General features: G+C 34.0%; 2 protein-coding genes across 2 annotated transcripts; both read right to left on the bottom strand.

Annotated features, from left to right (window-relative positions):
* Positions 1–8,826: 8,826 nt before the first annotated feature.
* LOC141391313 (rhodanese domain-containing protein CG4456-like) lies at positions 8,827–9,461 on the bottom strand. The gene has a single exon (XM_073964227.1). The coding sequence runs from the start codon at positions 9,390–9,392 to the stop codon at positions 8,892–8,894; it is 501 nt and encodes a 166-aa protein (XP_073820328.1). The 5' UTR covers positions 9,393–9,461; the 3' UTR covers positions 8,827–8,891.
* Positions 9,462–9,660: 199 nt separating this feature from the next.
* Positions 9,661–13,424, bottom strand: Xpd (general transcription and DNA repair factor IIH helicase subunit Xpd). Its single transcript, XM_073964226.1, has 7 exons — positions 13,294–13,424; positions 12,636–13,224; positions 12,348–12,568; positions 11,367–11,500; positions 11,062–11,309; positions 10,447–11,007; positions 9,661–10,382 (listed from the first exon to the last, which is right to left on the bottom strand). Exons 1-7 carry the CDS (start codon positions 13,296–13,298, stop codon positions 9,831–9,833), a joined length of 2,310 nt encoding a protein of 769 aa, XP_073820327.1. The 5' UTR covers positions 13,299–13,424; the 3' UTR covers positions 9,661–9,830.
* Between the last annotated feature and the right edge of the window lie 3,387 nt (positions 13,425–16,811).

Below are 16,811 nucleotides of genomic sequence, written 5' to 3'. Positions count from 1 at the left end.
TACGTTAGTTTTTAATCGATTTCTTACTCTCCAGCAACAAAAATGCACTCAAATGTCAAATAGACGACCTTAAAGTTGTCTCAATAGATTACCTTAAAGTCGTCTTAATAGACGACCCTAAAGTCGTCTTCATAAACGATCTTGAAGTCGTCTTAATAGACGTTCTTTAAGTCGTCCTTATAGACGATCTTTAAGTCGTCCTTATAGATGACCATAAAGTCGTCTGAATAGACGAACCTTAAGTCGTTTGAATAGACGACCTTTAAGTAGTCTGAATAGACGCCCCTTAAGTCGTCTGAATAGATGACCTTTAAGTCGTCTGAATAGACGACCTTTAAATCGTCTGAATATAAGACCTTAAAGTCGTCTGAATATACGAACCTTAAGTCATTTGAATAGACGATCTTAAAGTCGTCTGAATAGACGTCCTTAATGTCGTCTGAATAGACGAACCTTAAGTCGTTTGAATAGACGAACTTTAAGTCGTCTGAATAGACGACCTTAAATCCGTCTTTCTGAATGAAAAGGTGCTCCTATGGACTCTTTTGAAAGAAAGGGTGCTTCTATGGACACTTCCTGAAAGAAAGGTGGTTCTGTAGACTTTTTCTGAAAGAAAGATCCTTTCTAAAAGAAGGGGTGCTTCTATAGACCCTTTCTGAAAGAAAGGCTATTTCGATAGACCTTTTTTGATATATACAGGGGCCTAATTATGTGATTCGATATCGAGTTGTTGCGAGAAATTACTCGCAGCTAAATTGCCTATCGTAAACTAACAAAAAGAAAAATTTCTTAAGGCCTGCGTACATAAGCTGCCTCGCCTGCTTACCTTGCTTGCTTCTGATAAAAGAATAAAAAAAGAAAAGGGCAACCCAGTTCGAAATTTGCTCGGCCTTCTTTATTCTTTTATTTTTATTATGTCAAAAATGAAGCAGAAAAGCAAGGCAAAGCAGCTTATGTACGCAGGCCTTTATTGTCTTTTTGTTTAATATGTAAAAATTGTTGTTTGTTGTCGGTTTATATAAGAGAAAAATAAAAAATAGTAAATAAATCTCAGCATTTTTTTACACAAAATAACAAGAAAATTGGGAAAAGTCCTTTGCACTCGTTTGTGAAATAATGTGTGTTCGTTTACTCAAAATTTGTACAAATTGTTACCGGATGTTGTTCGTTTACTCTACAGTACAATGCAAGAGACCTTAGTCGATTACAAGAACTTACTGGACTTGTACAAATTTGTACAAATTGTTGAGTAAACGAACACACCTATAGTATTAAAATAATTTGATTTGTTCCAGAACCTGCAAGAAGCTACTATTTTTTACTACGATAACATTTTTTCCTTTATGTTATCGGAAAAAATAGTAAAAATTAGTAGATTCTTGCAGTTCTGGAACAAACCAATTGTTCTGTTCCAGAAACTGCAAGAATCTAAAATATTTTACTACGATAACAGTTTTTCCTTTATGTAATCGGAAAAAATAGTAAAAATTAGTAGATTGTTGCAGTTCTGGAACAGACAAAAATATATAAATTTATGCATTCATTAGCCAAAATTTACTGTTTGCAGTCTTTAAATATAATTTGAAAAAAGTAAGCATTTTCGCAAAAAAAAATAATATAAATAGCCTTTTTTATAGGTAAACAACATTTCATAGAATACATCCGCCGTTGTTTACCAAATGAAAGATTCTCTCAGAAGGCTAAGCAAAAACCCACCAAATTCTCTCTCATTTATTTTGACGGAGAACTATTAAGGTATATGTATTAGCAATGTTTACAATGTCAAAAAGGTTTTGAAAACATAGTCAATTTTCTTAGCACTTCTTCATTCCGAAATTATTATTCAATGTATTGTTCAACAAATTCCACAAATATTTACATTTTTTCATTCAAAATTTTGGTTTTTAGTTCTTGTTTTAAAATAAACACATACCTTCATAATATTCCCTGAGGATTACATGGGGCCTAATTCCAGGTCAGGCAATGTGCGCTTGCTGAGAGCAAGTGAGCGAAAACTTCAATGTAAAATGCATTGAAATGTATGCTCACTTGCTCTCAGCAAGCGCACATTGCCTGACTTGGGCCTAATTACAAAGACATAAATACAACAAGATAAGACATTTCTTTTGCTATCATTCTTCTGTGAATGGCTTTTGAATTTAACATAATGTTATGTTACGATATGGTGACATAACATATTTTTCTTTTATACATTTTTACGTATTTAACCGAATAAACCGACCCAATTGACATGGAACTATTCTTGAATAGATCCTTGAATTCTTAAATTTCGTTTCTGATACCATTACATGAAATGTTCCTCCTTGGTTGCGATTTTGAATTAACTGCAATCTGTTAAGGGTAATGTTTCTATACATAGTTTCGTAAACATTTTTTTGTTGCATGCATTTTGTCAGGTCTTTATTACTTTATGTCTTTGCTAATTACGTGATTCGATTCGATCGAGAATTTGCTCGTGAATACGTTTTCGACACGATAAAAAACGACATGACAAGTCTCGATCGAAAACATTGAAGCAATGTTATCGATAGTAACCGGTAATCGATCAAGCAACATTAGTTCTGTTCCAGAACTAAAAAGTTTTTACAATTTTCCGTTCCCGTACACAAAATTTATATGAAAATCGTTTACGACTTTTACAACTCTACGGTGCGTTGAGCGTCGCGCGTGTTTGTGGTACCACATGAAAAATGTGTAAGTGATGCCAAGTTCTTTGAAAAACAACAACATGGCTGACGCATTAAAGTTAAACATAAGCTGTGTTCCAGAACTAAAAAGTTTTTACAATTTTTACGACTTTTACACATTTTACTTGAAAAAGCGTTCCCGTACACAAAAAAGTTGTAAAATGTTCACTTCTCTTTAAACAAAAATGGCGCTGAATGACGCTCTCTTTAAAAACTTTTTACACGACAAATTTGGGCGAGTAAAAAAATAGTAACATGGTTGCCGGCGTCTGATTGGCTGATACGCCGACTTTGACATTTGTTCCAGTTTTTTTGACGTATTTTCCATTTTTCCGTTCCCGAACTATTTCAGAAAACTTGTGTGTAAGAACAAATTTTTTGCAGTTCTCTCTTTTACGAGTTTTACCATTAAAAAGTACGGGAACGAAGCTATAATTTAACTTTTTTGGGACAACGTGTGTCCCAACGTGTCACTAAACGGACCGTATGTGCCGAGGGCTTTACGACTTTTACCACTTTATAAAGTGCGGGAACAGGCCAATTATGAAGGTAGACGCCAAAAACGTTTTTTATGTTAAAACAAAAACTAAAAAAAAACAAAGTTATGAATGAGAAAATAGCTCTGTTCCAGAACCTGCAAGAAGATACTATTTTTTACTACGATAGCATTTTTTTCTTTATGTTATCGGAAAAAATAGTAAAAATTAGTAGATTCTTGCAGTTCTGGAACAGACCAAATGTAAATATTTGTGGAATTTGTTGAACAATACAATGTCGATGGTCAGACTAGCAAGGTTTCTTGAAACCAATTTCGTTAAAGTTTCTTTTCAAGTTTCGTTAGTGTCCACACACGTTAACGTGAAATTTAAGATTTTTTTGGTGTCCCTTTATTTTACTATTCGCATTTGTTGTGTTTCTCATACCAAAAAACAAAGCAAACATATATAAATAAACTAAACAACACAAAATAATTAATAAGGCGTTTATATTAAAGTTTTTTGCAGGGTTAACCTTCTTTATGAGGATTTATTTGAAGTATACACAATGGAAATGACATTTGAAACCCAGACCCACTGGGTTAACCCGGTTATATGTAAACGGCCTATAACATTAATAATTTAATTAATAGTAATAGCTAAATCTCGTCTATTTCATTAATGAAATGTTTTTGTTAAATCTTTTTATGCTTGTTTCGTTGTTAACGTTGGCTTGAGAAAATCACAATGAAAGAAAATGGAAGAAAAAATCTTGCAACGAACAACAAGAAGAGGCAACACAACAAACACAGAAAATCGTGTACATGGGTTTCACTACTTCATACCCCTCGCCTATAAACTTGACGTCGCCATGTTGAAATCGTGCTAGTCTGACCATCGACATTGAATAATAATTTCGGAATGAAGTAGGGCTAAGAAAATAAGAAAATTATTTATGTTTACAAAACCTTTTTCACATTGTTGTAACAGATTGCTTAGACATCTACATTAATAGTTCTCTCTCAAAATAAATGAGAGAGAATTTGGAGAGTTTTGTGCTTAGACTCTCTGAGAGAATCTTTCATTTGGTAAACAACGGCAGATGTATTCTATGAAATGTTGTTTACCTATAAAAAAGGCTATTAATATTATTTTTTTTTTGCGGAAATGCTTACTTTTTTTAAATTCTATTTAAAGACTGCAAACAGTAAATTTTGGCTAATGAATGCATAAATTTGTATATTTATTTTAATTCACTTTTGGCAGTTTTGTTGAGATGTGTATTATTTTATTGTTGTAAAATATTAAAATATTGTAAGTCTGTCTGGTTACTTTCCCAGCAAGAATTGTCCAGCAAGAACTTTCTCAGAGAGTAAGGGGTTTTTATTCTCTTTTGCTAGAAAATTGTAAAAAGTAAACAGACGCCTTCCCAGCAAAAACCAGCAAGCAATCAGCTGACTTGCCAAAACAGAACAATTTGTCCGCCAACAAAGGAAGCAAACACGTTGTATTTTATTAAAAATAAAAAAGAAAATGAAACAAAAAAGTATTTTTCCACTTTACAAATTTGTTTTCCATAAAACAATACAATTAGACTATGTTATTTTCACAATAAAATTGTTTTTAATGTTCACAAACATAAATCAACAAAAAACTAAAAACGGCTGATTGATTGTTTTCAGGAAGAAGAAGAGCTTGCAAGTGCTTGCTAGAAGAAATTTGTCCAGCAAGAATTTGCAAGCTCTCAGTGAAAGAACTGTCAAAATGTCTCTCTCGAATCGCTCTCTTTTGCTGGATTTTTGTGTTAACAGACGACTTCCAGCAACAATTGGTACAAATTGTTACAAATTTTAGGGTAACCAGACACAGCTTGTATTGAAACAAAGAACTCTTCCCCAATTTTATGACGACCAGAGCTCAAGAATAAACGTAACTGATAAATTTGTTTAAATGCGAATTCAACAGAAACATTTAAAAAATCTCGTTGCCACATATGTAAATGAAATAACTACCTCCCACTGTTGTGGACTTTGCATTGCAAAGAAACGCATAACAAATTTTGATGGTTTGTTGTAAACAACAACAAACTATCGTCACCGTGCTGTGTGTCTATGTTTAGATTCACTTTTGGCAGTTTTGTTGAGTTGTGTATTATTTTATTGTTTTAAAATAATGCAGCATAATCTCGGGTTTGTTGTTTTTAAATTTTAAAAACAACAAGTTGTAATTAAAGTGGGATGTAGTTAAAATTAATTTAATTTCGGGAAAGGCAAAGAATACTAGTTTCGTCCAACGCCACTTGGACTCATCAGTTCTCTTAGTTCTTTGTATTGAAATAAAGAACTCTTCCCCAATTTTATGACGACCAGAGCTCAAGAATATTTTTTTTTAAAATTTAAAAACATATATTGTCATAAAAACGCCATATTTGCTTCTGTGCAAGACAATTAAAAACTTCAGAAATTTAAAGTCGGACGATACAGACTACGACTCATATACTCCGAATCCTTCTCGCAGTACTGTATGAGGTACAAAACTCATGTTTAGCTATGCCAAAGCATGGTCGAACAAATATCTCAGAAATCAATCGGCAAACTCTTTGCTAAATCGTGACAAAACACTTTAAGTCGAAAAAATTACATGATTGTTGTTCCGGCTGTATTCTCTATTTTGTGTATAATGTACAGAAGGATCATTCATTTTTTAATTGTACGAGTGGACTTTTTGGACTCGATGATATTAAACACTTTGCTGGACTTAATTCTTGCAACTTATTGGAACTAGAATTTAAATATTTCTTAAATTAAATGTATTGCTTCAAATGTTACATAGTTTCGACAAATAACAATCGACCCTTTAAGAATCCCACATAATTATTCGCTAATAATAAGCAAATTAATCAAGAGTTTTATATTTGTCATAACTTGTAATCGGTTGGAAACTAATTAAAAAAATCGTATTTTGAGCTTTGTCAGGAAGCGTGGACTGGCCACGAAAAATAGGATATCGCAGTAAACAAGACTACAAGTGTCAACAAAAAGAAATGTCCAAAGGATCCTCGAACAGTCTTTAAGCTGCGCTTATTTTGAACTTTTGTGAGGGATATAACTGAAGATGTTTGTACATTTGGAAGTAATGTTACGATATTTGAAGGAATGGACCGATATAACCCATATTAGGCTCGATCTATGTCAAGGAAGAAATATTGCGATGTGCAAAGTTTAGCGAAAATTTTATGGCGGAGGTACCGATATTACTTAAACTTAAAATATTACGAGATTCAAAACTTTCACCAAATCAGTTGATCAGAGATACAGACAGACGTATTGTGCTGAAGGCCCTAAAGGCTGAGGGTACACTAAAAATGCAAACAACTTCTAATAGATATTTTTCGTTTCCACTTTTCATATCCGGTTCGAATTTTATGGTTTTATCTTAACCAATCTAAAACGACCTTTTTCGCTTTATTTATTTTCCAGTCTTTAGGAATATTGTAGCCCGCCCTCAGGCAGCAGAACTTATATGTCATAAAAAAATCGATCTAATATAGAACATTTTACATTATTTCTGAAATTATAGCTAATAGCTGCTAAACCATATTTCTCATATTTGGCAATTCGTGGTGAATTATTGGCTTTAAGATATGGTCCAGGTAACAACCCTCATACATTTTATCCAATAGAAATTTTTTCATGCACGTCCATTGAGTATAATGCCTCGAGACCTCTATATACCTCGAATATGATATAACAAACATGGAGTATATTCATTACGGAATTTGTATTTAATAGTGGAATGATATGACATGAAGAAGTAATTCAGATTTCATTAGAGTATAGGTCCAAACAAAAAATTTGAAAACATTTCTTAAAAAAAACGTGGCGAACAATGCCAAATCTTTTCCACTAATAAACTAGTTGTTTTAAAATATTAGATGTGATTATTAAATGGGATTAAGCCAGACTATTTTGACAAAAAACAAAATTTTCTAATTTTATTTTTCTTTTATAAACCGACAACAAACAACAATTTTTACATTTTAAACAAAAAATCTTTCATTTTGTTAGTTTACGATAGGCAATTTAGCTACGAGTATTTTCTCGCAAATTTATGCTCAATAACTCGATAGTTTTACTCGATAACGAATATTGTCATCCCAAATTTGAGTACTCGCTTCGTACACACGGTCCAACAAAACTGACAGTCATCGAGGTCTATTTCGTTAATATCAAAGTCTAGCTAAATAATTACTTTCCTAATCACTAAATTATACCTTAAATGTTGTATTTCAATCATTTTTAGCTAACAAAAAGTTTTTATTTGCCAGAAAATTGCCGTAAAAGTACGTTGACTGTCAGTTTTGTTGGACCGTGTGTACTATGCTAAACAACAAGATATCGAATCACATATGCTCTGTTCCAGAACCTGCAAAAAGCTACTATTTTTTACTACGATAACATTTTTTCCTTTATGTTATCGAAAAAAATGGTACAAATTAGTAGATTCTTGGAGTACTGGAACAGACCAATAATTAGGCCCCTGATCGATTACCGGTTACTATCGAAAAAATCGATTTTTATCGTGTCGAAAACTTATTCACGAGCAATTATCGATCGAATCGAATGTCTCTAAAGCTGGGTACACATTAGAGCTGGCAAAAAATCGATGGCACTATCGATAATATCGATTATTATTTAAAAATTCAATATCGATAGATAGTTTTGTCTATCGATATTATCGGAATAAAAACCCCTAACCTGAAATTCGTTGAAATAAATAGAAATTTCGCCGCTTTTCGCTTATGTGTGTATAAGAAAGTAAGTCCGCAGCCACACGTACACATTTGTCGGTAAAATAAAATGTATTTTTTACATTTTTTATAAAATAGAAGCAGTTGTTTATTCTCCTTTACATTTCTGTGAACTACTTTTGCATAAATTCAAGAAAACCATTTACATTTCCGCCATTTTCATCTCCAAATTAATGGCGATGACAACTTAACGATAATATCGATATTAATCGATATTTTAAAACATTATATCGAAAATATCTAATGTTGGCAATATCGATGGTTTGCCAGCTCTAGTACACATTGTCAGTTTTGAATGACAGCTTTGTTGTTGCTTGCTAGTGTGGCCGTTAATTTTTGTCAGTTATCAGGCAACCACAAAATATGTATATTGGTGTTGCTGGACAGTTTGACAGTTATCGATATTTTCGAAAAATCGACAGTCAAAACTGATCGTGTGTATCCCGCTTTAAAGCGAGCAAAACTGACAGTCAAAACTGATCGTGTGTACTCCACTTAATTTTGGTGAATATTTTAATGAAATTGAAAATGCATTTTAAAAATATTATACAAATAAGGAGCGTTTGCAAAGCAAAACTATATATGTATATCATCAAGGGCACTCCGACTATATACCATTTCGATTCTGCAAATCGAGTCGATTCGGTTTTCATCACATACCTGATAGACTTGTTCTATAGACCCTTTCTAAAAGAAAGGGTGTTTGTATAGACACTTTTTTAAAGAGACTTTCTGAAAGAAAGGTTGCTCCTATAGAGCCTTTCTGAAAGACAGGCACCTATAGACAGGTTCTGAAAGACCATTTTATAAGCGAACGAACATTTTCCAATCATTTTACATAGTTCAACATTCTATACTTATTTTATTTCAATGTTTAACAATTTCATTAGTATTTATCTACTTTGGTAATCCCTCCTTTTCAGCCCATTCGGTCCATGAACCCAAATAATTTTTACTATTTTCAAAACCCAATTTCTTGGCTATTTCGGCAGCGCTGTGGGAACGTTTGCCAATTTTACAATGGAATATTATTTCGGTGTTCTTTTTGGGAAAATCGCGGCCATATTTTGCTTTAAAAGCACCAGCATCAACAGTGGGAGCCAATTCTGTTGCCACTTGACCCAGTGGTATATTAATCGATGTGGGAATTTGTCCAGTCTCTTGTAGCTCTTTGGGTTCTCGAACATCAATCAATAGTTTCTCAGGTTGTTTGGGTAGCTGTTTAATTTCTTCATAGCTAACAATTGGTATGTTGTTGGTGTTGGAACAAAAATACTTGGCAAATGATATTTGGGAGTTTTGGTGATGGGACAAGGGCCTGGTTTCAGCAAATTTTGTAACAGCTCCATAACGCAAAGCGTTTAAATTTCTAAGTAAGAGTAATGTTCTGCCCAACATTTTGGTTGTTGATACTGTAAAACTTTTATGAATTATGCAATTAACAACACAAATAAATAACAACAGCGGGCCAACTTACCGGTTAATCAGCTGTAGAGTATGAACAAGTACATGTTTATGTATGTATGTTTAGTACATGTTAACCTAAATGCGGCGTAAAAGAGTCTTGGGAAAATTTGTATTTAGTACAGACCGTTAAGATTTTTTTTTTCCAAAATTTAGGGGTATAATAGGGATCCCTTTGGTTACTGATTGCCAAATTCAAAGATTTTATATTGAAATAAGTTTTTTAGTTTTATTGATACCTCTTATAAAGAGCCATTATTCTGAGTGAATTTCAAAATTATTTACACAAAAAACAAGTCCTCATCTTCTATATTCCAATATATAGGTATATCGAATTAACACCCAAAATCAATGTTAATTCCTGCCTCCTCTTCATAGTTCCATAACTTCACCACCAACAGATTCTTTTCCTTGCGCCTGTCGTTCAAGCTTATCTTTGGCAACACTTTCCAGCTGTTCCTTTGTCAGCAAAGATATACCCAATTGATCTTCCCTTGTAAATGGTTGAGCCATACGTTTCAACCATCTTCGTGCCAACTGCATTGCTTCCTCGGTACTTAGATTACAAAAACTATCCACCAAATGTTCTTGTATCCATTTGGGAAGACGGCTACGCTTATCTTGCCGCGAAAAACGTTTATCGGCAAATATCATAATACCATAATCTGTTTTACCTCTTAAGGCACGACCAACACACTGGGCAGCATGGCGCATAGCATCGAATGTGAGGAAATCATTTTCTCTAATTTGAAATTGATCGCGCAGATAGTCGAGACGGGCTTTGAGGATTCTCGATTGGGTAAAGACATAGGGTATACCAAACATGAGTACGGCGCGGCCATAATGGTGATCGAAATCAACACCCTCAGAGACTTTACCACGGGCCACGGCAAGCAGCACTGCTCCTCGACCGCAGTCACAGGCCTAGATTACAAAACACATTTTAGTAAAGGAGCAAGAAAAATGATCTCGCTCCATCCCAACTTACCTTAACATAATTCATAAGGGCATAACTTGTTTCGGCATTATCCTGAGTTTCAATAAACAGCAATTTGTAACGTAACAGGGTATCAACAATACCTTGATCATACCATGAAGCCACAACTGATTCCAAATACAAATATGATGTAAAGAAGCACACAATGCCATCGGGTACTGTTTTAGCCGTCTCCACCAAAAGCTGGCCATAATTACGTATGACGGCAGTATCTTCACGTGTTTCATATTTTGATGAAATTGCCACCTGATCATTACCCTTGGAGACAATCATTGGCAACAGACATGGCCTGGCCAGGGTCATGGTAAAGGAACTCATAACCACGGGATCAAAATTTAAGATTTTCGGATACATATCCATGGGTGACAGGGTACCCGATGTAATAACCACCGATTGGAATCTTTGAAACACGGGAGCCATTGCTATCGACGAGTCTAAACAACTAAAATGTAATATGGGATTTGCCACAGTGGGAGTTTTATCATCAAACGGTTCAATGATAATTGTGAAACCCTTTGTATATGTACTGACCAAGGTGGCGAAGTGGGTGATCTGAAACAGAAAATTGTTAAAAGTTGCCTTTTAAATAAAATTCCAAAACCTTACCAGAGTCAAGGCTCCATATTCGGTCATATCTGTTATTTCCAGTGTCCTCAGCAAGCTAGCCAAACGCTCGGCACAAAACCGTAATGGTTTACGTTCTATGCAAATTTTGGAAGCCACATCTTTAAGGAAACCCGCTGGAGACTCTTGTACCACGTGATGGACTTTTAAACGTGTCTTTATGTATTCAATGAAACGACGCAGGAAGCTAAGGAAGTGGTCGGCATTACGTATGTTACCCGGAACGACCTCTGGAAATGTTAAACAATTGGAAAATTAAAATGGTCCTTAAAATTAACTTTTCTTACCCTTTAGAATATCCGTTGGCAGAATAGGATTGGCCAAAATCATATCTGTATCCCTTTGAACACTGGCATCTTTGAGTCCCTGGACCATACGTTGATATTCGTCGTTTAAACGTTCGGCATTATCATCTCGAATTCTAAGAGGAAAAGACAATTATTAGAAGTTTGAGATAGACAAAAATAAGTTAACCTTTCCTACACATTAAGGCGCAATAAATTATGGCTAACGGAACTTGAATAGGAGCATGTACTTAATTTGAATAGCAGCATGTACTTAAAGGGTACTTTTATAGACCCTTTCTGAAGAAAAGGGTGTTCCGATAGAACCTTTCTGAAAGAAATTGTGCTGCGATCGGCCCGTATCTGAAAGGAAGGGTGCTGCGATAGACCGTATCTGAAAGAAAGAGTGCTTCTGTAGCACCCTTTTTTAAAGAAAGGGTGCTTCTATAGCAGGGTGCTCCGATGGACCCTTTCTGAAAGTAAGGGTGCTCCGATAGAGCCTTTGTGAAAGAAGGGGTGTTTCTATAGACCATTTCTATGGAAACTATCTATGACTATCGTTTTGATTACTGTCTGAAAACAAAGGTTACGCCGGCCACCAACATATAATATTTGGGTTATCTGTCATGAATAATTTAAAAGATAATAGCTTCTGAGTCCGATATAAACAATGCTTTACGACAGTGATCAAACCGATAGTCACACTATCGATAGTTTGCCAGCTCTATTTCATAGACCCTTTCTGAAGGAAAGGCCGCTTCTATGTATATACCCTTTCTGAAGTAAAGGATGCTTCTATAGACCCTTTCTGAAAGAATGTGTGCTTCTATAGACCCTTTCTGAAAGAAAGGGTACTCCGATAGGATGCTCCTATAGACCCTTTCTGAAAGAAAGGGTGCGTCTATACCAAACAACCGTGGCTCAGTCCATAATATCATCTGAAGCCCTAGAAAATTTCATTAAATTTGAAAAAGAAATACTCACTCTTGAACTAATTTCTGTAAATTGTTTAAAGCATTTGTACTTCGTTCCACGGTTCGTCTGTTGATCTTAACACTCATGGAGTCGATGCAAACATTATCAATGTTGTGGGCTTCATCGAAAACAATACAACTTTCGCGAACCATTTCTTTGGATACAACTTCGGCAATTTTGGGATCCAATAGATAATGATAACTGTAGACTACAATATGGGCTTGAGCAATCTAATGAAATAGGAACAAAAACAAAGTCAAAATCCAGCATATCACACAACAAACAAAAAATACCCACCGCATATCTTGCCAAAAAGTAGGGACACCAATTTCGCATTCTTCCAAATTCCTTAAGATCATCCAAACTGTAAATACCAACAGGTAATGACGACTCTTTTCCTTCCATAGAGAATCCTTCGAAATACTGGCATATTGGTGTCTCACCATCATGTTCATGACGCTCCCGCACATAACTGGCAGTTAAACCATAACATTTACCATCTACCGATTTACCTTCACGCTCCTTACTCACTTCCGGATGTATACACATATTTTTACGTGAACTTAATACCAAACCCACAAGGGGTGGTGGTTCCGGAGCATTTTTCTCATAATAAACCATCAGATTTTGTAATTCTGCAATAACCTTTTCAATTTCGGGAACGGTACGTGAACAATATATTAACTTTCTTATTGTCTCTGGCCGCTCAATCATATAAGCCACAATCAGCGATAAAAGGGTTGCTGTTTTACCCGTTCCCGAAGGCATTTCCAGCAGGCAATGTCCCTTAGCATCCAATGTACGTTTAAGCTCCAACATGTAGGCATATTGCTCGGGATAAATATACTCGTATGGAAAGTACACCAATAAACCATCAACACTGATTCTATTTGTGGTATAAAAGAGAGAAACGTTAAAATTATTGAATTATTGTATTATTTAATTATACAAATACTTCATTTTTATCTCCTGTTCTGATTTGTGTTGCTTTCTGCCGGCTTAAAAGAATTTCAATTGTTTACATCGCAGCTGTCATCTAGGCATATCAACATGTCTCGGCTGTCAAATAATAAAGGTAGCAGTGTTACCAAACAAATACCAACATATTGAATTTTTGTCTGGGGAAAACGGGGAAGATTAACCTCCTGTTTTTGTAAAAAAAATTATTCTTCTTACACGAATTGTCAAATTTTTTAGATCCATGGTATAAGTAAAGAGGTAGATTTAAATGAAAAAAATCTATAGAACCCTTGTTTTTCTTGAATTCCTAAAACTTCAAAATAAAAGCAACAAGTGGGTTTGTTTACAATGCATTTTTTTGAGCATTTTATAAAAAACGCGAAAAATGAATGAAGAGTTAAGTTTTCTCCACATAATCGAGTTGTGAATATGATAAACCGATTGTTTCAATGCAAATCTCACCAATTTCTTCCATACAAATGGTTTAAAAACAATTTTAAAAATCATTGAATTCGATTGTTTTTAAAATTGTTTGGCATATTATTCAAACACCACACATACATACACAGTTTGTTTATATTGTTTTGAAGTTTTAGGCATACTCGAATGAAAAAATTTAAATTGACATAAAGCTTTGGCTAACCTTTCTTATTAAACCATGTTTAGATCGATTTACTCGCTTTAGCTCAAATGTAGAGGGCTGATTTTTAAATAAGGAATCCTTTACGATATATGGAACGGGTATACGAAAGATTAGGTATGTATGTCTTCTTGGGGCTGAGATATGGATGGCGAACAAAAATTAGTTACAAAAAGAGGGGGTAAAATGTAAACACTGAACGCTTTTACACTTGCACTTAAAACAGGTGTTTTGGGAGTTTACTTCGTTTATTTGACAGATATTGTATGGAATTGATAACTTAAGTGATGCATGTTGTATAAAATAGTCGATGGTCAGACTAGCACAATTTCAACATGGCGACGTCAAGTTTATAGGTGAGGGGTATGAAGTAGTGAAACCCATGTACATGGTTTTCTGTGTTTGTTGTGTTGCCTTTTCTGGTTATTCGTTGCAAGCTTTTTTCTTCCATTTTCTTTCATTTTTATTTTCTCAAGCAAACGTTAACAACAAAACAAGCATAAAAAGATTTAATAAAAATATTTTATTAATGAAAGAGTGAAAATTTAAATTTTTAATATTAATTTAATTATTAATGTTAATTATTTGGTGTTGTTTTTTAGTTTATTTATGTTTGTTTTTTTATTGGTATGAGAAACACAACAAACGCGAAAGGTAAAATAAAGAGGATACGCAAAAATCTGAAATTGCACGTTAACGTGTGTGGACACTAACGAAACTTGAAAAGAAACTTTAACGAAATTGGTTTCAAGAAACCTTTCTAGTCTGACCATCGACATACGTTAAATGTAAAATGCGTTTTACATCAAACTAGATTTAAACCTAATTTACACCGACACCTAAATACAGAATTTTGAGCAAATACATAATAGCTTTGTTCCCGTACTTTTTAATAGTAAAACTCGTAAAAGAGAGAAAAATTGTCCTCACATAAAAGAGTTTTTTCATTAAGTTCGGGAACGCAAAAATGGAAAAAACGTCAAAAAAGCGGGAACAAATGTCAAAGTCGGTGTACCAACCAATCAGACGCCGGCATCCATGTTACTATTTTTTACTAGAGTTGTGTCGTTCATGAACGAACCTGTTCCAAGGAACGATTCCGTGAAAAGAACGAACGGATCCGTATCTACCACATTCGTTTATGTCGTTCATTTAGATCCCTGATGGCCAAGACATTGCTGCCTACAAAATTAGCAGCAGAACCACCATAATTAGTTTTAACACAAAATCTACTTACACAAGCAGCGTTAGAGCAAGCATCACAAATTTGCACACACAAAACAATCAATAGCTCTGTTCCAGAACTAAAAAGTTTTTACAATGTTTACCACTTTTACACATTTGGCGTTCCGTTACACAAAATTTATATGAAAATCGTTTACGACGTTTAAAACTTTTACCACTTTTTAAAGTACGGGAACAGGCCAAATGATTCATTTAGCTCATATCGTTCAGTAAATCATATCGTTCATATCATTCTTTTAGCTTCTTTCGTTCATATTCAAAACCACCACCACGTTCAGAAAACCGCCACAATTTTTTGCAAACAAAGTGCTGTTTTACATTTAAGCGATTTCTCTTACGATTTTTTGTCTCCTCTTTGTGGTGGTTATTCTTGTTAGGCAGAGTTGCAAAACATAGTAAGAGAAATTGAAACAAAATTTACCCTGTAGGAAATGTCAATAGTGAATCTATACTGACTTACTACTGACATTGTCAACAGTACTACTGACAAACTGTAGACAACTAATGTAATTTCCTATAGACATTTTGTATGAACGTGTCATTCGAAAGTCAGTACTGACAATGGAACTAGTATGTCAATAGTAAGTCAGTAGTTCCTGAGGAACCATGTGTTGACATTGGAGGTAGTGAGTCAGTATAGACATTGGAGGTAGTAAGTCAGTATAGACATTGGAGGTAGTGAGTCAGTATAGACAATGGAGGTAGTGAGTCAGTATAGTCATTGGAGGTAGTGGGTCAATAGTACCAGATTTACAATACTAAATTTTTTAGCTTATTTGGAACTTTTTATAGATAAAACAGCTATATAGTACGTTTAATAAGAAGATGAAGTTACACAATTGTTTAAATACTATATTTCATTAAAGAATAAAACAAATAATATTGAAAATGCTAAAAATTTACAAATTGCGTATTACAGTATTTTTATCTTTTAAATGGCTAAGCCAAAGATTCCACATAAGTAAAAATTAGTAAATAAAAACAATGTTTTCAAGGCTGCTTAAACATTTTAACATATAAATAATAAAAAAGTTTTCGTTTTATTTTCTTGGCCAAGTCGCACTAATGACTTGTCTGCTTAAAATAGTTCTTCTGTTGCACTTAACGTTTTATCAGGCGATTCGCTGAATGTTGATATGACATCTAGGAATTGAAAAGAATAAACATGTATAAATAAACATAAATAAAAAATATGTCCTTAAATTTGCTTGCCTATTACAGCTGTATAACATTGGAAAAATCGCACAATCGATTTTTGCCAAATAATTCTTCAACATTGTAATTCATTATTATGTTTAGTTGCATTCCAGCGAGACGGGACAATATATACATCAGGCTCCAAAATCTTCTCTAAAGGTTCCACATAATGTCTAATTGTCGAAATTTCACCACAATTGTTGTTAGTCGCCTCAGAATTCGTACTTTGCTATAGAATTGTTTATTTTTCACATGCCTTTTATTTTTTCTTTTGCTCATACTTGTTTTTGAAATTATATGCTTTAAGTTTTCACGATATTCTATTGATTTTTACAAAAACACTTTTTTCACCAACCTCAGAAATTATTTTACGCCAAACAATTAAGAAAATTAAAAAAAAGATCCTTCGTTGGGCTATCATCTGTCAATAT

This window comes from Musca autumnalis, unplaced genomic scaffold, assembly GCF_047663935.1.
Source record: "Musca autumnalis isolate F117 unplaced genomic scaffold, ASM4766393v1 scaffold_1, whole genome shotgun sequence".
Classification (NCBI taxonomy): domain Eukaryota; kingdom Metazoa; phylum Arthropoda; class Insecta; order Diptera; family Muscidae; genus Musca; species Musca autumnalis.
Note: the sequence above shows the minus strand (reverse complement) of the source record. Positions and strands in the feature narration are given on the sequence as shown.

Excerpts from the sequence above, each read along its gene's own strand:
- Xpd (XM_073964226.1), bottom strand. Across the intron at positions 11,501-12,347 it reads TTACAGAAATTAGTTCAAGA|AATTCGAGATGATAATGCCG; the intron begins GTGAGTATTTCT and ends TTTTCCTCTTAG. Across the intron at positions 11,310-11,366 it reads GCCAACGGATATTCTAAAGG|AGGTCGTTCCGGGTAACATA; the intron begins GTAAGAAAAGTT and ends TAACATTTCCAG.
- LOC141391313 (XM_073964227.1), bottom strand. The coding sequence starts at position 9,392 with ATGTTGGGCAGAACATTACTCTTACTTAGAAATTTAAACGCTTTGCGT.